Below are 24,587 nucleotides of genomic sequence, written 5' to 3'. Positions count from 1 at the left end.
GGAGTTTGCTGATGTTCTGTTAGGTAGGTTAAAAACGATTCCATAAGAGGTATTTTGCTTAGGTTGAGTTCCAAAACTCCTTTAGAAATCAGAGAACTCAGAATAAGGAAAACAATCTTGGAAAAGAGGAACAAAGTTGGTCAAGGTTGTGCTTATGCCTCCTTAGCCAATTAGCAGTGATGGCGAACCTTTTGAGCTTGGCGTGTCAGCATTTTGAAAAACCCTAACTTAACTCTGGTGCCGTGTCACATATAGAAATTTTTTGATATTTGCAACCATAGTAATACAAAGATTTATATTTTGATATTTATTTTATATATTTAAATGCCATTTAACAAAGAAAAATCAACCAAAAAAAAAATGCCGAAACCGGTTTGGCTCAGTGGATAGAGCATCAGCCTGTGGACTGAAGGGTCCCAGGTTCGATTCCAGTCAAGGGCATGTACCTTGGTTGCAGGCACATCCCCAGTAGGAGATGTGCAGGAGGCAGCTGATCGATGTTTCTCTCTCATCGATGTTTCTAGCTCTCTATCTCTCTCCTCTCCTCTCTCTAAAAAATCAATAAAATATATTTTTAAAAAAATAAATAAATAATAAAAAAAAATGATGAGTTCGTGTGTCACCTCTGACACGCCTGTCACAGGTTCGCCATCACTGAATTAGATCTTTAACTTCTGCCACTGAATGTGCATGGCTTGGGGGCAGCGGTACAATTCAGAGAGTTTATTTCCTTGTTCTCTCACCTTTTCAACCAGGAGCTAATTGCTTGGAGGTTCTTTCTCTGATTGCTCCTCAGAGGTGTTGCAAGATATACTTGAAAACAAAATCTTCTCCAACCCAGAGAACTCCAGAGAGGTAGTAAAGAGAACTGTTCTGTTACTAAATAAACATTAAACCAGAAGGTGGTGTGCATCAGGAGCAATCCATTGAGAGATGGCACAGGCAGAAAAAAAACACAAACCTCACCCTTTTGTATTGCCAAGCAGAGACCAACCATTGCATGCATGTTTCCAGGATTGCTGACAGGTCTGCTTTCTTTCTTTCATCTCCTTTGTTTATGTTTCAGAAGACACCAGTAGGCATCCTCGATCTAATTTAAATCTCCTGAAATGATCTGTTGTGGGTTTGGGGAGATCAGAGAAGTTCCCAGCAGAAGGGGTGACAGGCAACACTCCTGCCTGCTGGGCATTTCTGCCAGTTCATGTCACAGTCACGGCCATCTTGGACTTCAAGTCTGATTTGCTCATCATGGCCAACTTATTGGAAATCTTGTTCAAGGGATAAACATCCCATGATATGCATTTACCTTTTGACATTAAAAAGAATCTTCCAATTGGAATTGCCTCTGGACATACAAGCTATGTGTGGGACAGGTTGTTTCTACTTAATCGTTTGCAATGCAGTTTACCTGTGAACCTGGAGCATCAGAATCCCACCCCCTCCATGTGTGAGGCTAAAATGCAGATTCCTGGACCTCACTCCAGACCCACTGAATTAGAATTTGGTGGAAAGAGATGGTGCCCAGGGGTCTGCAAGTTTCATACATTCTCCAGATGATTCTTAGAACTCAGGTTTGAAAACCACCATGCTAATGAGTTGAGAATAATTCCTCTCTAATTATCCTGCTGAAAGACAAGGTAGGTCAGCACAACTTAGTGGGGCGAATCTGACATCACTTTGCTGAAAACAAAATGTGCTTCACCAGATCATTTGCCTTACTGTAAGGAAAGAATCCTGACAGTAACTTCATTTAAATATCTTCCTCCTTAATTTCTGTTCTTGAATTCATTTTTGAATTATTGTGAAAAGTCAAATGATTTGTGGAATTTCTGCTTATATTAAATTGCTATGTAATTAAAAGGAATAGATAAAGTCATTTGATTCCCTTTTTAATGTTCCAAAGTGCATACTAGCTTAATAATTTAATTTAGTGTCAAATGGAGACACAGTATGTAATAATTTCTCTGATTACAAACTATTATCTCCCTCACCAAAAAACAAGAAAAGAAAAAAAGAAACCCCTCACACTATAAATATTTTAAAAGTCTTTTATTTGATGGTCATTGTTCATACATCCCTTTAATAAATTTTAATCTATTAAATTATCAATATATTTTTATTGTAGTAAATACACATAACAAAACTACCATCTTAATAATTTTTAAGTGTACAATTCAGTAGTGTTAAATATATTCACTTGATTGAGCAACCAATCTCCAGAACTTTTTCATCTTCCCAAACTAAAACTTTGTCCCCATTAAACAACTCCCCACTTCTCTCCCTCCCCCAGGCACTGGTCACCACCCCATTCTGCTTTCTGTGTCTATGAATCTGACTACTCTAGATACCTCTTATAAGTAGACTCAGAGTGTACTTGTCTTTTTGTGACTGGCTTCTTTCATTTAGCATATTGTCCTCAAGGTTTTTCCATGTAGTAGCATGTGTCAGAATTTCCTTTTCTTTAAGGAAGTGAATACTATTCCATTATATGTATCTATACCACATTTTAATTATCCACTGATGCATCAATGAATACTTTGACTGCTTCTATATTTTTACTGTTGTGAATGAAGCTGTTATGAACATGGCTATACAAATATCACCACGAGACCCTGCATTCACGTTTTTTGGATGTGTATCCAGAAGTGGGATTGTTGGATCATATGGTAATTCTATTTTTAAAATTTTGAAGAACCGCAATTCTGTTTTCCGTAGTGTCTGTACCATTTTACATTCCCACCAACATTGAACAAGGGTTCCAGTTTCTCTACAACCTTACCCACACTTGTTATTTTCAAAGATCACCAATATTTTGATTTATTCTTTTTAGGGATCTTCACCAGCAACAGGTTTTGTTGAGATAAGAGTGCTGGAACAAGGTGACGTTTTTGTAAGTGTTTTTAGTTTATTACAATTCATTTATATTTTAAATTTTATAGGTTTATTTAAATACATACATAGAATCACACAGAATTCATGTTTTTTTAATCACACATGGTCTATAATATAGCCAATCATGATTTACATTGAACTAAAACTGAAAGCACTATAAAGTGATTTATATAGTGGTTTACAGTTTATGACAGATCTTCATGTTTTCTTATAATATCCTCATACTAATATCCTCAGCTGTAGCCTTCCTCAAATGTAAATCTGACCCCTTTACTCTAATTTAAGGGGTTTTAATAATTTTCCAATGCCTGTAGACTAAAATTAAACCTCCTCATAATGGCAAACCATCTGCTCTATCCTCATCTTATTGCATCCTCTTCCTACCTTACATCTCAGCCAACTCAAATTGCATGTAATTTGCTGACTACCACACCACATCGGACCTTTGGGTATTTATTTATGTGGTTGCTTCTGGCTGGAACATCCTTCCCAACATCACACCCCAGATTCATTGAGAAAAATTGCTCATGCTTTACCAAGACTTAGCTCAAGTGTCACCTTTTCCATGATGCCTGTCCTCTCTCTCCCATGGTCTCCGTGAGGCGTCCTTCCCTTCTACCTCTCACCAAGTGGACGTGACCTTTCCTTTCTGCCCACTGCAGCCAGGATAGGTATTCTTTACAGCACCCACCACATTTTCCAACATTGCTTTATATTCACGTCTGTCTCTCTTTCTAGACTGTGGGCTCCTTGAGGGCAGACTTTCAGTCTAGTTTAACTTTAACATGTCTCCAGTGACTGGCACTTACAAGGCACTTAATAAACATATATTGAATAGATAATTTAATAAATGGATGGTTGAATGGGTAGATGGATGAATGGATGGGTGGGTGAGTTGATGGTTGAACAGCATAGGAGAGATATTAGTGCTCCTACAAGATTAAAACTGATTAAATAAACTGCCCAAGATTATACTATAGTAATTTGAGGGCTAAAAATCAAATTCAGATCTTCTAACCTAGTGCTTTTTTCTCTACACAGTATTACCTTTTAAATTTAAAATTATAAATTAAAAACATTGCATAAGAGGACAATAATACATTTATTTAAGTGATTGAGTGTTTTTAAATAGGTGGATAAACCTAATCTGACTCCTTCAACACATTTAATTAGGTTTCTGTTTCCTGATGTCCCTGCCTTATCTCATTTATGAAAGGTTTCCTTAAAATTCAATCAAGCCTCCATATCATTTTTTTAATAAAGTTTTAATATTAATAGCCAAGAAGTTAAAAACATTTGCAGATTTTTCCTTTAAAGTGTATCTCACAATGTTTTTTTCTCATCCCATGTTTCCCATGGGCATCCCAGTAGTAATGAAAATAGCACGGACATTTGACCCGGAGACACTGGCTTGCATTGGCTTTTTGGGACGGTCATGCCCTAGTTATGTGACCTTATCCAAGTCACCTCAGCTGTATGAGCCTCAGTTTCCTCACCTACAAAATGAAAATAATTATATCCACTTCATAGCATTGCTGTGAGGATTAAGTGGGAGAATATATGCCCAGTGCCTGGTACATATTAGTTATGCAAAACATGTCAGTTCCCTCCTAACATGAAATTAGTTCCTTTAAAAAAATAAATTTTTGTGTGTTTTTTTCAGAATGCAATTAGATCAATTCAAAAAGCAGGTCTTTTTGTTCCAAAGAAGACTAAGGTTTCTTGAAGGCAAAGATCACATCTCATTTACCTTTCTCACAGTCTCACACACATTTTAAATAAATATTTCCTGATTGTTAATCATTTCCATCACACACGTATAGAATACATTTGTTGTTGTTGTTGTTGTTTGCTTGTTTTAATCCTCACCCCAGGATATTTTTCCATTGATTTTTTTTTTTTTTTTTTTTTTTTTTTTAGAGAGAGAGTGGAGGAGAGAGGAAAAGACAGAGAGACATGTCTATGTGAGAGAAACACATTGATTGGTTGCCTCCTGCAGGAGCCCCTACCAGGGCCCGGTCCGGGGAGGAGCCTGCAACCGAGGTACATGCTCTGACCGAAATTGAAACCGGGACCTTTCAGTCCACAGGCCGATGCTCTATCCACTGAGTCAAAACTGCTAGGGCTATAATATGTTTTTAAAAATTGTTTTAGACAGAGGAAGAGAGAGAGAGAGAGAGAGAGAGAGAGAGAGAGAGAAAGAGAAACATCAATGTGCTGTTCCACTTATTATTTTTTAATTGATTTTTAGAGAGGAAGGGAGAAGGAGAGAGTAAGAGAAACCTTGATGTGAAAGTGAAACATTGATTGGCTGCCAGGGTTCAAGCCCACAACTGGGGCATGTGCCCTGACTGGGAATTGAACCAGCAACCTTTCGATGCATGGGATGACAACCAACTAACTGAACCACTCCAGCCAGGGCTGTTGTCCCACTTATTTATGCATTCATTTGTTGCTTATTATATGTGCCATGATGGGAGATCAAACCCACAACCTTGGCATAGTAGGATGGTGCTCTAACCAACTGAGCTACCCTGCCAGGGCCTACAGTACTTTTCAGTAACTTTTATGGATTATCACTTACTATATACTTCAAAAGAGGAAATGCCTTCATTTCTAGCACTTCGGTGGTCACCAGTGAAGGAAGATGACTGATTATGGCCTTTGCAAGTTGTCACTGTGCCGTGTCTTTATGGATGGGTTCAGGTGGAGAATCAGAAACAAAGCTCACTTGGCCTCACATTATCTGGCTTTTTATACGGACTCCATTCTTGGCGAGCTCTGGATGAATGAGGCTTAAGATTACATTGCAGTCTTCTCAGAACTTGCTATTAGAAGTCTAATATATATTGTACTTAATTTTTTTTATTTTGCAAATATGTAATTAAGACAATAATTTTAATGAATATTTACATGTTCCCTCATAGCCAAGGCAACTATTAATTTGCTCTCTTGAACAAAAACTATTCTGTCCTACATGTCCCAGCTCAAGTCCCACTACCCCCAAAGTACTAATCATTCGTTTTTGCCATTAGGGAAATTTCTTAAAGCTTAACAAAAATAGATCATGTGCCTTTGATATGTTTAAGTTTTAACTGGTGGTGTGGCTCATTCCTTATGAATATATGATTCTCAGCTACATATTCATTTAGAATCCTGTAAACACAATTTAGAATCCCATTTTATTTGACTCCTGAGAACCATGCGTAGGTCCACTGCTACAGAAGAATTAATAAAAACACAAGCCCATGTTTCTGACTTGACTCTTCTGGTCTCTTGCTTAATTTAACTGATAACGAGGTACTTATCATTTTTAGTGACTGAGGTTCTCTTACAATTTTAGGGGTTGGCAGAAGCATTGGACAATTCTTGTGATCTTCAGGTGTACCTGGTAAGAGCATGGACTTTTTCCAGAGAGGTCCCTGAATCATTCTTAGCAAAGTCATATGCTTTGTCCATTTGGTGGGGAGCTCACAGACAAAACGGTTTCTAGCAGCGTTCCACAAGGTCAAAGAGGACCATGTCCTCATGAGAATTAAAAAACTTCAGGTTAGGAATTAGTAAAACAATTTAAATGGAACTAAATTTTAAGAACGTGTATTGTAATTTTGTTTGGTCTCGTTGGTTGTTTTTGTTTTCGTTTTGAAGAGTACATACATTTTTTTCATCTGCCATTCTCCACGTCAGGATTTATGCCGTGTCAACAGAAATCTTTAAAAGACTTGGGCTTTTCTCTCACTTTTTGAGAGTCATAAAAAGTTTTGAAATAATATAAAGGAACAGTATTTACTCAGAGTGGTTTTGAAACTCACATAACCAGAGCCTGGCCTGTGGAATCCATACAGAATTAGCCTGCGGAGCTGTTTGCTTGAGGCCAGCCTCTGCCTGCCGGAGCAGGCAGCTGCAATGGAGACGTTTGTATTGGAGCAGTGGAACAACGTTAGAAACAAAGTCACTAACATAACGAGAGACTGCCCTTCAGGCATATCCAACTTGGAATAGCCTGTTTTCCTGTTTAAAATCCTGGAGGCTTCTAATTCACTCCCGCCCTGAAAGTGTTTAAAAGGCCCAAATGTCTGCTACATTGGCGTTGGGCAATAGCAATTTTTAAAAGGATCCAAACTGCAAAACCAAAAGAAATAACCCTGCTGAACCTTGGGAGAGACAGAAATTTTGAACAGTTGAAGGGAGAATGAAGTCTAATGTGAGAAAGGGATCCGTCTCTTGTTCACAACTCTGTCCCTGGCACATAGGGACCCATGTAAAACATAGAAGAGGTCAGAGGCAGAGCACCTGACCCAACAGAAGAAGAGGAAGATCTGGACTAGGACCAGAAGAGAGGCACAGAACAGTGTGTTACGGAGGGAGATTAACAGTTAACATCAGACTTACATTCCATGCTACCTGAAAATTGTTATATAACTACCTATCTTATGTATAAACTATGCATAGCTTATCCCTTGAGGGTTCATGTTTTCTTAACTAACTCTTTATAGTCCTTACGCAGAGTCCCCTAGGGCAGTGGTCGGCAAACTCATTAGTCAACAGAGCCAAATATCAACAGTACAATGATTGAAATTTCTTTTCAGAGCCAAATTTTTTAAACTGAAACTATATAGGTAGGTACATTGTTATTAACTTAATTAGGGTACTCCTAATGCTTAGGAAGAGCCACACTCAAGGGGCCAAAGAGCCGCATGTGGCTCGTGAGCCGCGGTTTCCCCGCCATGGCCCTAGGGCTTTGGTAAGGAGGGATGTCAGGATTACATGGACCCCAATGGCTTTCCCAGTTGCCATCCTGGTCTCCAGGTTGGGTAGACAGTCAGCAGCTCTTCCAGTGCACAGCATATCCCTGGGGATTGATTAGGCCCTTGGGTGGGGTTGAGAGGCACATTAACCCTTTCAAATCCATGTTTGACCCTCAGCTACATTTCCCTTGTGAATGAAACAACTTCAAACAAATAAATATGTTTATTCTCTCTTCTAGATCAGTGAAGGAGTGGAGTGCATTTTTATTCCCAAAAGCTTGTTTCTAGCAGAAGCCAGCCCTGAATGCAGGAGAACTGCTGTAGAGCTGGTGTGTGCATACCCCGCAGAGGAGGACATTAGGGAGTGCCTGGCGGAGCAGCAAGTGTGGAATGAGTACAAGGCCAGAGTCTTGGCTCAGCAGCTGAAGACAGGAAGCTGACGCCCTGGCTCAGCTCATTTTTATTTTTATAATGAAAAATCTTAAAAGAGATTGAAAGACACAACTGGAAGGAAATTTTAATACGCGCTTAGAAGTGCCCCTGCCGAGGTCAGGGCCTGGCGTTTGTTTATTGCTTAAATAAATGATGCCACACCCTAACTTGCTCACAGCTCCAGCTGGTAACTTCCTCCTACTGGAAAACATAATTGAAACTTGATAAGATATACTGCTGTTTGTCACTGAAAAGTGTGTTTAAGATTTAGTTAGTAGAGTGGTATCATTTCACACTGGAAAATTTTCAGCTACTGACTATGCTGAAAATTTACTTTCATTCTCAAAGGCCTAAATTCTAAGCCTTATTGAAATATCCAGTGTCATTCATGCTTTGCTTTTATTCTATATTTACAATATGATTTAATTTTATTTCATTTAATTTGTGTTTTATCTTTGGGGTAGTCCTTTAATCTCTTCACATTGTTTTACCCACCTGAAATGTGAAGATAACAATATTTATGGTTTCGGGTTGTTATAAGGATTAAGTGAATTGTGCACACAAGGCATTTAGTACAGAGCCTGGCACACAGTACGTGCTCAATACATTTTAAGCTTTTGTTCATTCAACAATATTCTTTCAACAAATATTTATTGAAAAACTTGCTGTTGTTCTTATTATGTTTTTCTTTGATGACTGATAAATAATTTAATCCTAGGAAGAAAACACTGGAAATACAGGAATAGTAAAAATTGTAATACATAGACACAGACGAAACAAAATGATATCTGAGCTTCACTTCAAAATAACTTGCAGGGGAAATACGTAGGGGTGTAGAAGAAACAAGATTGTTGAAGCTGAGTGATGGGTACATGAAGTTTCATTATACTCTCCTCTTTTTTGTATATGTTTGAAGTTTTCCATAATACAGAGTTTAAAAAAAGAATGAAGACACGCAGCAAATTAACCACTCTCAAATGGCTAGGAAATGTCACATTTCCTCAGAGTTCGGTTATTTAATTGGTTCTAAAAATAGTAGAATGAGACAATGATCTTAATATTCTGACAGTCACAGAAGTCATCTTCCTTTACCTTTACCATTAATTTGTCAGCCACTTTCCACATTTTTTTTTTTTTTACTAATGAGCCTTAACACACATTGTGTCTAGGTATTAACCCACTGGCTATGACTGAATAGTTTATATCATGCTTATTCTTTAATATAGGCATTTATAAAATGACATTTATAAATGTGACTCTTAAGTCTACTAATCAGCTTAGGCCTTAAGTGATGGGAACCCAAACATTTTCAATGCAATGAAGCCAGTAGTGTTTAAATGTGTATTAGGAATGGCTATATTCTGAGAGCTGAACAGCAAAATTTTCTTGAATTTTTATAATTTTACTGTATTGCTTTGATATGAAGAAACAAGTCTAAACAATAGAGAAGTTGTAAAGTTGAATAGTTTCTAAGTTAGAGGACTCTGAACTGTTTTAGTGGGCCTCTGGACCTCAGCCTTCAAATGACTTTCAGATGAGCAGACTCTTGCTCCACCCTTCCCACTTCCTCCAACATCTTCCTCCATTAACTATCCTCTCTTCCAATTGCATCTTCATTCTCTCTCCATGTTCTTACATTGTATGGTTTTGGGATAGTGTGGTCTGCTGATATTTCTTATCTTAAAATACTACATAATTCTTCCCAGGCACAAAGCTCTTGCAGATGCACAAGAAGAGGGCAAGAGTACATGCTCTAGGTCAGTGATGGCGAACCTTTTGAGCTCGGCGTGCCAGCATTTTGAAAAACCCTCACTTAACTCTGGTGCCGTGTCACATATAGAAATTTTTTGATATTCGCAACCATAGTAAAACAAAGACTATATTTTTGATATTTATTTTATATATTTAAATGCCATTTAACAAAGAAAAATCAACCAAAAAAATGAGTTCGCGTGTCACCTCTGACATGCATGTCATAGGTTCGCCATCACTGCTCCAGGTGTTAAGACAATGTGGACAGAGAAAGCAGTGACTGCCCAATGTCCCAAGGACAGAGGCCATGAACAGTGGGACTAATTTGCTTTCAAGGTAATTTTTTTTTACATAGCTACATCCAGGCAGCATGCTCCAAGTTAAATGAGAGCAGAAATATCCTATATAATAAAAGCTTAATATGCTAAGTGTCCGGTCATCCGGTCAAGCAATCAAGGTGTAATAGGCTAATGATATGCTAAGGTCACTGAACCGCTCACGATGACATGCACTGACCACCAGGGGGAAGACACTCTGACCGGAAGGTGAGCTTGCTGCAGGGGTCTGGCTGATCGGAACTGAGCGAGTTGTGTCAGACATGCCCTGAAGCCCTCACGTGGTCCCTCCCCAGCTGGCCAACCTCCTGAGTCCCTCCCCACCCCCGATCTTGCATTGGTGAGGTCCCTCGGCCTGGCCTGCACCCTCTCGCAATCCAGGACCTGTTGGGGATGTCAGAGAGCTGGTTTCGGCCCGATCCCTCAGGCCAGGCCGAGGGACCCCACTCCATTCTGGCTACCTCTCCTGATAGAAGATGCTGCAAGTCTGACTTAATTCTTTCACCCGAGGTACATGGTTTGAGAATGCCAAAGTTAAAATTTTAAAAGCAGTAGATTCTAAGTGGAGGCTTTTATGCCTGGCAAAATCTTGGAAAAGGGGAATTAGAATTTTTCTCATTTTTTCCCCTTATATATTGGAACTATTTGGAAGGACTTAGTGGAAACAAACTCAATTCGGCTTTGTTAAAAGTGTACTTCGTAATTATTGAGAAATGTTCATCTGATTCACTGGACTGGTTTCTTATTTTTGTTCTCGCAGCTGCTTTCCAGAAGCTATTAACTTAATTCTCCTTCTCTCATTCTCTGTTTATTACACTACTAGAGTCCCAGTGCATGAATTTGTGCACAGGTGGGGTCCAGCCGGCCTGGCCCCAATCGAGGCAGATTGGGGCTGGACCTGTTGGGAGGAGGAGACCACGGGAAGTTGGCCAGCTGGCTCGCCCTGATCAGGGCCCAATCAGGGCCAGGCTTGCAGGGGGGAGGGGCCACAGGCAATTGGTCGGCGAGCCCTGCCCCCAATTGGGGTGGGGTGGGCCAATTGGGGGTCAGCGGCTGGGGGAGGGGCTGTGGGCCGTTGGCCAGCCAGTCCCACCCCCGATTGGTGTGGAGGGTGCAGTTGGGGGTAGAGCTGGATGGGGGGAGGGGCTTCAGTTGGTGGGCCGGCCAGCCCCACCCCGAATGGGGTGGGAGGCTTTGATGGGGGCCAGCAGCCTAAGGGAGGGACCATGGGTGGTTGGCTGGCTGGCTCTGCCCCTGATCGGAGTGGGGGGACTGATTGGGGGGCAAGCTGGCTCGGGGGAGGGGCTGCAGGAGGTTGGCCAGCTGGCCCCGCCACCTATTGGGGTAGGGGTGGGCGATCAGGTGTAGGCTGGCCAGGGGGAGGGTCTGTGGGCCGATAGGGGTGGGGTGGGCCGATCAGAGACTGGCCGGCTGGAGGGAAGGGCCTCAGGGGGTTGGCTGGCTGCCCTGCCTTCAATCGGGGTGGGAGAGACCAATCAGGGGTGGGGCCATGGGAGGCTGGGCCCACCCCCAGATCAGGCCTGTTCGCTGGTCACAGTGGGCGTCATAGCGACCAGTCATTCTGGTCATTATGGTGTTCCAGTCGCTGGCTTTTTATATATATAGATGACTCGCCAAAAGTAAGTAATTCTAATATTCAACATCAATAATATGTATTTAGTAAAATTAGATATGACTGCAGTTTACGATCGAAACTTGGTCCAATAGTGGGAAGAGATTAACCAAAGAAATTATATGCATATATGTATAACCTATGGATACAGACAATAGTGAGGTGAAGACTTGTAGGGGGAGGGGGGGGGTATGGGGTAGAGGTGTCAATGGAGGAAAAAAGGGGACATCTGCAATACTTTCAATAATAAAAATAAAATTTTAAAAAAGAATGCCTTACATTTTCACTTTTTGTTGCTTTGTCTTATGGTACTAAATGGATTTGCTGCATTTAATCACTAGCTCTTAGAATTGAAAGGTGCCTCACGCACCAGTGCAGGAACTGATTCAGTACTTGTCCTCTGCACCCAGCTCCCGGAACATAGTACATGCTCAGCAAACATTTGCTAAATAGCATTACCTGGTTCAATCTTTCCACCCAGTGCAGGAATATAGGGTGTCCCAAAAAATGTATACATACTTTGAATAATTATAAAGGCAGTGTTTATTAAAATACATTTCATTTTCAAAATGTAATAGAATCAGCTTTTAAAGTGTGTATACATTTTTTGGGGGACACCCTGAATTTTCAATCATTTTCCCCAAAAGATGGTTCTTCACATCTTCAGCTTGAACCTTTCCAGTTCCAGGAACTCTCTTTCTTCCTCCTTCTTTCCTTCTCCCCCTCCCCTGCTTCCTTCAGTAGATATATGTTGAGTCCTTACTATGTGCAGGATCTGATATATTTTGAGTAAAATATGTTCCCTGCTTTCATGGAGTTTACAGATTAGGAGAGGAGACAAACATTACCTGAAGGGCCCAAAAAGAAAAGTGAAGGCAGGACTCTGATAAGTGCAGAGGACAAAAAGGCCTCTTCCAGGAGGTCAGGACAGATTCCATGAAGACGGGAAAACTGAGATGAGTAAGACTGGGTTTGGTATAGAAAAGAAGAAAGGCCACCAGGCAGAAGGACCTGCATGTTCAAGACCGGGAGGGGGAAGAAGCCTGTGTACACAGGGACTGAGAGAAGGTCGGTATGGCTGCAGCCAGCTGGGTACAAGCTGGAACTGGACACCCACAAGAGGCCAGTCCGCAAAGGGCCTGTAAACCCTGCTCAGGAACTTGGACTTTATCCTAAGATAAAGGAGGTGGCATGATCAAATTTGCATCCCACTCACTGCTAGGGGTGTGTGTGTGTGTGTGTGTGTGTGTGTGTGTGTGTGTGTGTGTGTGAATGTTCTTCCTTCTATTGACTTAAAGCTGCCTCCATATGACTTTCTTTCTCTGATCTCACTCTTTCTTTGGGAGCTTTACAGAAGTAAGCCTCCTTCTCAGAGAGGGCTTTTCAAACTCCAGTTCTGTTTCAGCTTCTTATTATCCTGATCAGACCTTTCTGTACTTTATATACATCTACCTTCCTTTTTAAAAAAAATGTGGCTCATAGAGTTGAGCACAATCCTCCACAAAGTTTTGGAGAACAAATATATTCTGTAATCTGGACACTGTCCTTGATCATGCACATCACCAAATTTTTCATAATAAGCTTGTAGTCTACTAAACAATCCAACCCCAACTTTTTCAGGTGCTGTGCTAATAAAGAGGTCTCTCTCGTTGTGGTTTTGCTCCTTATTTGTTGGTTTGTTCTTTAACACGGATAAATAAGAGTTCCGGGGATCATCCTTGGCACTGACACCAATTTAGCTACATAATCCTGGGAAGGTTGTATAGTCTCTCTGGGCTTTCCTGCTTTATGGCGGGATTCTTTCCCCCATGATGTTTCCTTCGGTGTGGTGGGAGCCTCATTCCTGAACAGGTCTTGGGCTCTCTACTCCTCTCAGTCTTCCTAGAGAAGGAGTTATTTAATCTGATGGGTGTTTGGAGGGAGAAGATGGACATCTGTAGCTCAATGCCGTTTCTCCTCTTTCTTTGGGAGCAAGTAGCCTACAGAAAGCATGTGCCATCTGGCCTGCTCTCCCTGGGCAGGAGGTTTTGCAAGGGGTTTGAGCCCCCAGGGAGGGCTGCATTAGTGCAGTGGGGTTCTGCATGGGGAGGCCCCACTGGCCTGCAGATTTCAGCCAAGTTTCTTTATTATCTTTTTCAGTAATAAGGTGCTATGCCATTGTCTTATTTCTGAACTGGTCCAGCACACAGTGCTATTTCGTGGGCTTTCACAAATAATGAAGGATGACTAATATTCATTTCCTAAAATTCCTTGTCCCTAGGAATATGACTTTACATTTATCCCATTAAATGTCGTTAAGTTTGTTTCAGCCCATTCTTCATTACAGCCACAATTAGCATTAATTGGTACCCAGTGGTCTGGAGGAGTCAATTCATGTCCTTAACCAATTAGCTAACTCTAAGGAAGTGATGTTGGTCCTGCAGTACATTCTAGAAAAAGAATGCAATACGCTGGAATGTTGCCACATTATTATTCTCAATGTTATTCTCTTATTATGCTAGTCTCAATGCCATTTTACAATTACATGGAAGCTCCCATTAGGAAAATGCCATTTCTCAGAGAGGCTCAAATTCAGATCTGCTCTGTATTCAATTCCACTTACTGTAACTAATGTCACAGAAGATTATATGCTACACATTGGACGTATCCTTTGCAAAGTATGTCCATGGTGCCTGTCATGTAACAAATGCAGAACTTAATTATATACATCAATGGTGGTGATGTGTCAAAGTGTTAGTAGCTTAAATTGGCAAGTGCTGTATGTGATGCAAGGAGCTCTTTAGTTAGCAGTAATTATTTCTGACCTATCTACCTAAAGGAGTTAGAAATACCAAATTAAATAACTGCTCAAATTCTTATTTGGGTTAAAATAATACGACAGTCCATTTTTAACTGTTTTAAAGATGAAATTTAACTTTGATGTTGCTCATGGATATACTAAATATTTCTTTTACTCAAATGCCATACCGAGGTGCTTTGATTCGAGCATCTATTATTATTGTAATTATGATCAATAGTAATAGTAAAACCTCACCTAGATAATTCTGTCTGGTGGAGAAAATATCATCTTGATTTAACTGAAAATGCTTTCAAGGACCCAAAATGATAGGAGTTAGGCAAAAGACTCTGGAGACCTTTAGTGAGGGGATAGAAATTAATGAAAATTTCCAAATATGAATCAAGATCGAAAAGCATGTTCTTAAGTCAACTCTGTGCAACTTGGTCACCTTTCCTCAAATCAGGAGGTTGTAAGAAGTGGAATTTTTTTCCAACTTTTTTTAAAAAATGTTTTTATTGATTTTAGAGGGAGAGAGCGAAACATTGATCGGTTGCCTTCAATACACACCCGGCTGGGATTGAACCCATAACCTGGGCACGTGCCCTGAATGGGAATCGAACCAGCAACCTTTTGGTGCACAGGACGACACTCAACCGAGCAACAACAGCCAGGGCAGGAGGCTCAACTTTTGAATAAATTAAATGCTTCTGATTCTATTAAAATGCATACATGTATTTCTTCTATGCTTTAAATTTTTTTTAACTGATCTTTAGAGAGAGAGGAAGGGAGGGGGATAGAGAGAGGCTGTGGGGGGCTGTTTCTCTCTTTTCCATGTCCCGCATGGAAAAGGAAACAGTCCATTTGCTGAGTGGAGGAGCTGGGGATTAAGAAATTAAAGAAAGACCAAGACGCAGAAATAGATTTTAAGCTGGGGCCAGGTGGGCGCCATCCTCTCTGATGGAGAGGCGGCAAAAAGCGGCTGAGCCACACAGCAGGTTTATTTTAAAGCCCTAGATTTACCTATCTAGTTCCGCCCCTGCCTGATTAACATGTCCAGCCTTATTGGGGAAGCATGTTCCCAGGGCGTGGCTCTGCCTAAGCTCTGAGATCAGCTGACAATAATTATAAGAAAATGCCTAGGTGCCTCCCTGGTGGCCCTCTACATCTCCCCCGTTTTTGTTTTTTAAGCTACTATAATAAAAGTAAAATTTTAAACATTAATAGTAGGGCTCTAAAATTAAAACAATTGCAAACAATGCAAATACTAAACTACATACATGTTATCATTTTCAAAATTTGAACGTTAAGAACAAAACTGGTTATTAAATAGTAACAAATCAATGCCAATGCAAAACAACAATATGAGAAATCAGAACTATGGACATATTAACATTCTTGCTACTAAGTGAATAAAGTCTCTTTTGCTGCTGGTGTATATTTACTCAGAGTCCTTGGACTTGGCTGCGCAAGACTTTGCAGAAGACTGGCAGCTAACAGATGCTAGCATGAGCAGGAACAATGTTGAAGAAGTAGCTTCAACTTCTTGCTTTTCCACAATCTGTTGCGCTTCAGTCGTTAACTTCTTCAGATGACTTCATATTGGCACAACAGTCCCTTGCATCTTTCAGTTTTCTTTTTCTTCCCTTTTGCTGTCATTAGGGCAGTACTTAGTCCTTTTTAGTGAATGTCTGAGTCCATTGTGGTGATGGATGTAACGCTCTGGCACCCGAATTGGCTGCATTGCTCCTTCTTCCTTGCTCTTGGTCCTGGGCAACCTGCAGCAATGCACAGGTGCTGACTGCTATCATGACAAGGCGTCTTCACCATCTCCATCTCTGAACTGTCTCTCCTGTCTTTGTGGCTGGAGCAATCTGGTCAGTTGGGATCTATTGTTGCAGGAATCCACATGGCCTGGGAGCTGTTTTTCTGAAAATATACAAATGTATTCTCGACCAAAGGTTAATAAAGAAAACCTTACTTAGGATTTTTTCTTTGAAACGATCTTCTCCTGGCTTAACCTGGCATAATGTGTGTTTTTTCTGGGTGTCTCTCTAATGAAAAAATTTTAATTTAATTATAGGATCTATTTTCTTACATGACATTTTTCCACTATATTTTTCCACTATCCCCCCCCTTTTTTTATTTAATTAGGAGGATTTTTGGAAAATATTTAATGCAGTCTAGATAACATTTTTGTATGTTAAGCAATTTTACTACGAAATGAAAATTTTGGTTAATACTTTTGAATACTTATTTCAAATTAGCCAAATTTAATTAATTTGAAAACTTAACAACTATTTTACTGTCAAATTTAATATTTTAATAATAATCTTAATTTACACTGTAAATATTAATTGAAAGGATCACTTTACGTCCTTGAGGAGGCTTAAGCATTTCTGTTGTTAGGCTAGATTTAAATTTAGAGTCTGTTAAACTAAGCCTTCATTTTTCTGGGTACCATTTTCAGCTGGGCCAAGTCTCTTCTGTTATTTGGTTCCTGATTTGGGCTGGGCATGGGAAGCAAGAAGCAGCCATGGGGACAGGAGACCTTCCTCAGAAGGGGCGAGTGTTCAAGCCCCTGCACCATTGGGGGGGTGAGGATCTGTGCCCCACCTCTGTTGAACCCCAAGTTCTCTCCTACTGGCCCCCGACTGTGCCTGTCTTAGGTCGCCCCACCCTGTGGGGTCTTACCCGTCTTTGACTACCAGCCATCTCTGGGCCAAGTAGGGTGATGTGAGGTTCAGTTTTGTCTCCTTGGTAGCCTATGTCCCTCTGGCCCCCATGCCCAGCAACTGCCTTTGGATCCTCTCGCCTGCTGGCGGGGCCCTGGCACTGATCATAGGGAACCCAGGTTTCTTCTCCAGAGAGGGCCCAACTTACGCCATTGGGCAAGAGACAGATCCATGGTACCAGCTTTTCATGATCTCAGTTTGAATGGAGAGCTCAGATAACAGCTATAGACAATTGGATTGTGAAAAGAGGAAATCCTCTTGGCAAAAAGGGCAAGAGAGGTCAATACAGAATGCTTAAGTGCCTTCCCAGGGGGCCTTCCACACAGTGGAAGGGAATAAATCCTTTTATGTCCTTAAATATTAAATTGTTGCCAAACATTCAAAGAATTTGTAAGTTTGTTTGGGATAAATGCACAATATACTGTTTTAAAGCATCAAAATTATTAATGAAACTTGTAGAATAATACCATGTAAGAATATTCTTTGTTCTAGGTCATGACAATTCAATTTTAAATGGGCTGTCTCGAGGTTTGGAATGAGGAACCTAGTTTGCAAAAAAATGCAATTTACAGAAGCAGAGACAGCATGCTATCCAAATTACAGTTTTGGGTAAATACATTATCTAGAGTCCTTGGGTAACCCAGGTTAAACTTAGGCATATTATCTAAATTACAGTTTTGGGTCTCCAGAACACTGAGTTGACACGCTAACTGGAGCCCTCTGACCTTGGGATAGTTGTGCTGTCCTTCCCAGGTAAAGGAAAATTGTGCCTTCTAAGACCAATATGAAACTTACAGTTTTTACCTGAGTTAATTGTTACCATACTTCACATTACTATGCCCCAGGTGGTCCCTGGGCTGTTGGTTGTCTGGTTTGTCTTCTTCCTGCTGGATTACACTTGGAGAACTTCAACTTAAAAAAGAAAATTCTTTCTCTTTTACACCAAGTAACCTATAGGATTACTTTTTGGATCTTGACTGATAGTGCCGCAAGGCCATGTATTTCAAGTCAAAGTCATTAAACATTTATGGTGACTGTACTTGTTTTCATATTTGGTATTTTAACAGCAAATCATTAGATTATCCTATAAATATTAGTGGAAGATATTTCAAAATATTAAAATTTCTCCTTTTTATTAAATTTAAAATAATATTTTTAAACAGCATTCCCTTTCGGCTTATTTGCATATACAGAGGGATCATGGGAAGCCTTCAGTAACTTTTTAGAAGAATTTTACTTTACTAGGATTAAATTGCTTACAAAGATTAGTAAATTTAGTAATTTTATGTCTGATTCACGAGGTGCAAATGCTGCCCCACCTCCAGCCTAATTTAAAATGCAGCGGCATGGTGCTTTTGTTAGTTTAAATAAAGACATTGCTACTAATAAATCAATTTTTTCTTTTATTTGGAAGAAATTTCTTATGCAACCAAGAATATTATATTTTGAAATATTGCACTTGGGAAAAACTGTCAAATACATATCTAATTAAAAAATTTTCAACATTTAAAAGCAGTTCTCCACATAATAGGATCTAGTCTTGACCATGGAATCAATTACTCTTTATTTGTTTACGATATATGTATAACTGTGGTTCTACTGAGAATTTAAGATGACTTAAAAATGTCTCTTATCTACAAGCCTTTTAAGAAATATGAGCTCTATTGTCGGCCCTTATAAAGCCAACTGCTTAAAACATTGGTCTATCATACCACTGAAATTATATTAAGACCGTGATCGCTAATTATTAAGTATTAAAAATATTTTCTAAAAATAGTATTAAATAAATTCGTGAAGCAAGCATACTTTCAGCCCCATCGCATTTCCGTAGTAAAACTCCGCCTTAAAAATCCACCCCTGAAATCCCATCCTGCCTCAGTGAGCAGACACTCCTTTTGTGATTGGCTAAGTCAGAGGGAGGGGCCTTTGTTGTTCCAAGATGGCGGCCCCCAGGGGAGCGGCAGGCCATGTGGCCAACATGGAGGCTGCCAAGTCATGCAGCTCAAAGTGGCGGCTGTCTACACTGTTCTTTGACAGAGCAAACCAAAACCCCTAAAAGATAGATGACTGACATTTATTGTAGACAAACAGAAATCTCATAAGCTGTTTATACCCTTTATAATTATCTTAAAGAATATCAATCAAATTTAAACTGGTTTTTGTATTAAAAAATTTTCAGTTGAGATCATAAAATTAATACTCTTTTTTAAATCAGACCAAGACATAACATATTTTGAATTCCTAATCATTTAAGAGAAAACACACTTTATTTTTTCAAAAACAAGTTATACATTAGATATTTAATTTCTCCCGATTCAATTTGCACTTTAAACTTTCAGAGCTTACAAGTCAAATATTAGCAGTTCTTTGATTAACTACACTTTTATATTTTTAAGAATAAATATTGAAATCTAATAATTAACTTTAAACCATATTTTTTCTGCGCGGGGAAACTGAGAAGCGAACTTGTAGGTATTACAAAACGACTACTGGTGGAAAGCTGATTTCAAAGGAGCCACCTTTTGGCTGCTTGACCTTTTCTGGGAAGGTTGCTAGCAAAAGGTGTAGCCATTGAAATGCAAATTAACATTCCTAAAGATGGCTGCTGGTGGGAATTGGATTACCTGAATGCTAGGAGAAGGGCGTGTCTACCCCTCCTTCCATTAAAAAAGGGGTGTAGCTTTAAACTTTTTTAATGGCAAAAAAAGAGACTTTTACATTTAAGGATACATTTCAAATAAAATATAAGGCATTTTCAATTAATAGATTAACTTCTATCATCTAGACTTCATACTAGGCATACTCAGATCAACATTTCAATATTATACTTTTCGATGATTTGAACTTAAAAATGGTCACAATTTTCCTGCTGGGGAAGTCAAGAAGCAAAACCATAGCTATTCACATGTAAGCTTGACTATCAACTTCCTGGTGGTACTTGCCTCAGGGCGGGAAATTTCAAAAGAGCTACTTTAGATTGCCTTGGGAAACCAGCCTGCATTTCTTTCTCAGGTTCATCTCCGCCATTTTTAAGGCCAAAACAGTCTCGGGTTTTTATTCTGTACACAGCAAAAGGTCAAGTTCAGCTCAAAACTATGCGTACTCGTTTTTAAACTGGCCTTCTCCCTTTACATGTGCACAGAAATCCCAGATGCATTTATGAATTTGTAAAAGCTTTAAGTCATTAGCTGAAAAAGATAAAGATGGCGAAGATGAGGCGAAGAAGTGGCTTTCTTGGGGAGTGACGTCCATATTGGATAGCCACATGAGATTCCCCACCTCGTTTCTTAGGGGGAAGATTCAGTAATGGTCTGGCATTTACTCTTTTTATTATATTTATTTTTCAATTTTTATTTATTTTTATTTTTTTTAAGGAAAGAAAAGATTTTTTAAGATAAAGAATCATCGGCAGTTGCTGAGAAATTCCTTTAATCCTTTTCTACTTGGTTACAAGTAGTTTACATGTGGAGGCAGAGGAGATGCAGATGGTATTCTTAGAGACTCACACCCTTCCACTCCAGGCTGTAAGGCCGTGGCTGCACCCCACTTAGACATTCTTAAACTCTCCTGTGCTGAATCAAGGCCATCACCAATTAAAATAGGAATTTTCTCTGGACATTTTGCTGAGTATTGGTCACACAACTGCTTTCTAACCTTTTCCCAGGTTTCATCAACAAAGCTTAAGAAAGAAATCAAGACTTTGACTACAATTAACAGAGCATAGTTTAAAGCATTTTTTGAGGATTACCCACGTTTTACACCTGGCTATTTCATATCAATTCACAACAATACACTCCCCTTACCTTATTCCTTTAAATCTGTGTGCACACGCTTCTGGGAGTGACCCCCTCGCTTTCTTCTTTTGCCTCCGTACTCAGTCCCTGTTGGGGGGCGCCAAATGTGGGGGGCTGTTTCTCTCTTTTCCATGTCCCGCATGGAAAAGGAAACAGTCCATTTGCTGAGTGGAGGAGCTGGGGATTAAGAAATTAAAGAAAGACCAAGACGCAGAAATAGATTTTAAGCTGGGGCCAGGTGGGCGCCATCCTCTCTGATGGAGAGGCGGCAAAAAGCGGCTGAGCCACACAGCAGGTTTATTTTAAAGCCCTAGATTTACCTATCTAGTTCCGCCCCTGCCTGATTAACATGTCCAGCCTTATTGGGGAAGCATGTTCCCAGGGCGTGGCTCTGCCTAAGCTCTGAGATCAGCTGACAATAATTATAAGAAAATGCCTAGGTGCCTCCCTGGCGGCCCTCTACAAGAGGCATCTTTTTAAAAAATATTTTTATTGATTTCAGCAAGAAAGGGAGAGGTAGGGAGGGATAGAAACATCAATGATAAGAGAGGATAATTGATTGGCTGCCTCCTGAACACACCCCACTGGGATAGAGCCCTGAACCCGGCCAGGCATGTGCCCTGACCAGGAATCAAGCTAGTGACCTCTTGGTTCATGGATCGACAATCAACCACTGAGCCACACCAGCTGGACTATTTCTTCTATGTTTTGGAAAATAAAAAATAAAAACCTTAAAAGTTTACAAGTAATATGAAGTACCTACAATGTGGTGGCACAATGCTAGGTGCTAAGCAAACAAAGGCTTAGGGAGAGTCTTGTTTCCTCATGGGCTGATGGATTCAGGTTCATAGTCACTGGTGGACTTTCTGGTGCTGCTTCAAGTGATCTAATCGTGCAAAACGCCTGTCGCACAGAGTACACAGGTAGGGTCGCTCCCCACTATGCCTTTTGCTGTGTCTCTTGAGCTCATCTAAACGTGCGAATTCCCATGTGCATCCCTTCACATTGCATTTGTAGGGCCTCTCTCCTGTGTGTTTGCGATTATGGAGTTGGAGAGAGTAATACTTTGAATATGATTTCTGACAGTCCTGGTATGTGCAAGTGTAGGGCTTTAAAATGTCAAGATTCTTCTTGAACTGACGTCTCTGGGTTTTGAGTTTTGACTTCTGTTCTTCTAGGGCTTGTCCTTGGGTCAAATGGGAACTTGAATGGTACAGGGATCCTAGGTATGGCAATGATGGCGACTGACACGGCATCATATGGCTTCCATAGAGAGTGTGGTCATTAATGAAGGTTCTCATCTGGTCCCCCTTAAGGGTCCCCATCTGACCCCCATAGAGAGTCTTGTCACTGCTGTATGTTGTCACCTGGCCCCCAGTGAAGATATGGTTCCCAATGAAGGTCACTGGATAGCCCCCTTTAAGAGGTGTCATCTGGCCTCCATAAGGGGTCTGGTCCCCACCGAAGGTCATCTGGCCTCCATAGACAGTCTGTTCATCACTGAGGGTCTTCATCTGGCTGCTTTCTTTGGAGATTGTCATGTTGTTTGCAGTGATGGTTGTCTTTAGGCAATCAGTGAACAATGCCTTTGGGTTGTCAGTCACACCTATCATCCAGTAGGTTGCTGTGGGTTTTCTTTGATCAAAGGAGGTCACCTTCTGGTCCATGGAGACAGTCTCATTTAGTTCTCCAGGGGGCTTATCGAAGGCATTAACGGGGAGAGTTATTGAGTTCTGGTCAAGGACTGTCCCAAGGATATTAGAATATGCAGAAACCATCATTGTGGGCCTCAAAGGAGCCATCACCTGGTTCTGAATGGACTCATGCTGGCACTCGTCACCACGGGCAGTCAGAGGCATGCAGATCTGTGGCTCTGGTGCAGCTGGAGTTCTTGACTCATGTGTCTCAGAGAACTCCAGGACGAACTCCACAATTTCCTGAGGTAAAGGGTGAGTCTCTTGGCAGTTGCCGGATAACTGAAGTAGATCTTTAGCTGTGGGATCCATCATTTCATCGAGCGCAGTCAGGAGCCACTGTGTCTGGAGGTAAGGTCGGGCCGGCACGTAGTTGCTCGGTGCAGGGCCTGGCACTTATGGAGCCCGCAGCCAGATGCGCCTGGCATTTATGGAGCCGCAGTCAGATGCGCTGCGCGCCTATTGGCGCCTTCACTTGCCACCCCCTCCAGGGCGGAGCCTAGGGTTTAGGCTGTAATCCGCTCTCGGAATGCGGATGAATGAGAGAGGGAGGGAGAGATTGCCTTCTGTAGGGCTCCCACGGCTCCCACCGGGAACTGAACCAGTAACCCAGGCATTTACCCTGACTAGGAATCAAACCAACCACTGGGTGCACAGGATGACGCTCAAACCACGGAGCCAGTCTGCCTGGACGTAATGGCATATTTTGATGCCCATCTCCCCACCCCCCACCCCAGCAGGGTGGCACACGCCTGGGCCGCGTGAGTGACCTTTGACCCCCTTCCCCTCCGCTCTGGTCTTGGTTGGCTCCCATCGCCTATGGCCTCTCCATCACCAACAAGCCTGGGGCTTTAGCGGTTCGGTTCATAGGAAGACCCGTCCTCTTTAGGGCTCCCGGCCAGCCTCTGTTCTCTGCATTTTGTTTGTTTTTTTTTTGTTTGTTTGTTTTTTTTGTTTTTTTTTAATTAAATCTTTATTGTTCAGGTTATTACATTTGTTCCTCTTTTTTTTCCCCCCATAACTCCCCTCCTCCCAGTTCCCGCCCCACCCTCCGCCCTCACTCCCCACCCACTGTCCTCATCCATAGGTGCACGATTTTTGTCCAGTCTCTTCCCGCATCTCCCACACCCCTTTCCCCCCCAGGAATAGTCAGTCCATTCCCTTTCTATGTCCCTGATTCTATTATAATCAACAGTTCATTCTGTTCATCAGATTATTTATTCACTTGATTCTTAGATTCACTTGTTGATAGATGCATATTTGTTGTTCATAATTTGTATCTTTACCTTTTTCTTCCTCTTCCTCTTCTTAAAGGATACCTTTCAGCATTTCATATAATCCTGGTTTGGTGGTGAGGAACTCCTTTAGCTTTTCCTTATCTGTGAAGCTCTTTATCTGACCTTCAATTCTGAATGATAGCTTTGCTGGATAAAGTAATCTTGGTTGTAGGTTCTTGGTATTCATCACTTTGAATATTTCTTGCCACTCCCTTCTGGCCTGCAAAGTTTCTGTTGAGAAATCAGCTGACAGTCGTATGGGTATTCCCTTGTAGGTAACTGAGTTTCTTTCTCTTGCTGTTTTTAAGATTCTCTCTTTATCTTTTGCTCTTGGCATTTTAATGATGATGTGTCTTGGTGTGGTCCTCTTTGGATTCCTTTTGTTTGGGGTTCTCTGCACTTCTTGGACCTGTAAGTCCATTTCTTTCACCAGGTGGGGGAAGTTTCCTGTCATTATTTCTTCAAATAGGTTTTCAGTATCTTGCTCTCTCTCATCTTCTGGCACCCCTATAATTCTGA

At 40.9% G+C, this 24,587-nt stretch overlaps 2 protein-coding genes across 2 annotated transcripts in view; one reads left to right on the top strand and one right to left on the bottom strand.

Moving 5' to 3' along the window:
* LOC118664796 (cyclic nucleotide-binding domain-containing protein 2-like) overlaps positions 1–8,080 on the top strand; it is a 63,203-nt gene extending 55,123 nt beyond the window's left edge. Inside the window, exons 8-10 of the mRNA XM_036325308.1 lie at positions 2,831–2,890; positions 6,236–6,283; positions 7,880–8,080. Coding sequence (XP_036181201.1) covers positions 2,831–2,890; positions 6,236–6,283; positions 7,880–8,080 — 309 coding nt within the window. The remainder of the gene's footprint in view (positions 1–2,830; positions 2,891–6,235; positions 6,284–7,879) is intronic.
* A 13,868-nt stretch (positions 8,081–21,948) lies between these two features.
* Positions 21,949–23,106, bottom strand: LOC118660676 (Kruppel-like factor 18). The gene has a single exon (XM_036318328.1). The coding sequence runs from the start codon at positions 23,104–23,106 to the stop codon at positions 21,949–21,951; it is 1,158 nt and encodes a 385-aa protein (XP_036174221.1).
* Between the last annotated feature and the right edge of the window lie 1,481 nt (positions 23,107–24,587).

This window comes from Myotis myotis, unplaced genomic scaffold, assembly GCF_014108235.1.
Source record: "Myotis myotis isolate mMyoMyo1 unplaced genomic scaffold, mMyoMyo1.p scaffold_m19_p_1, whole genome shotgun sequence".
Classification (NCBI taxonomy): Eukaryota; Metazoa; Chordata; class Mammalia; order Chiroptera; family Vespertilionidae; genus Myotis; species Myotis myotis.
The sequence above is the reverse complement of the archived record's forward strand: the minus strand, read 5'-3'. Positions and strand labels throughout refer to the sequence as shown.

Excerpts from the sequence above, each read along its gene's own strand:
- LOC118660676 (XM_036318328.1), bottom strand. The coding sequence starts at position 23,106 with ATGATGGATCCCACAGCTAAAGATCTACTTCAGTTATCCGGCAACTGC.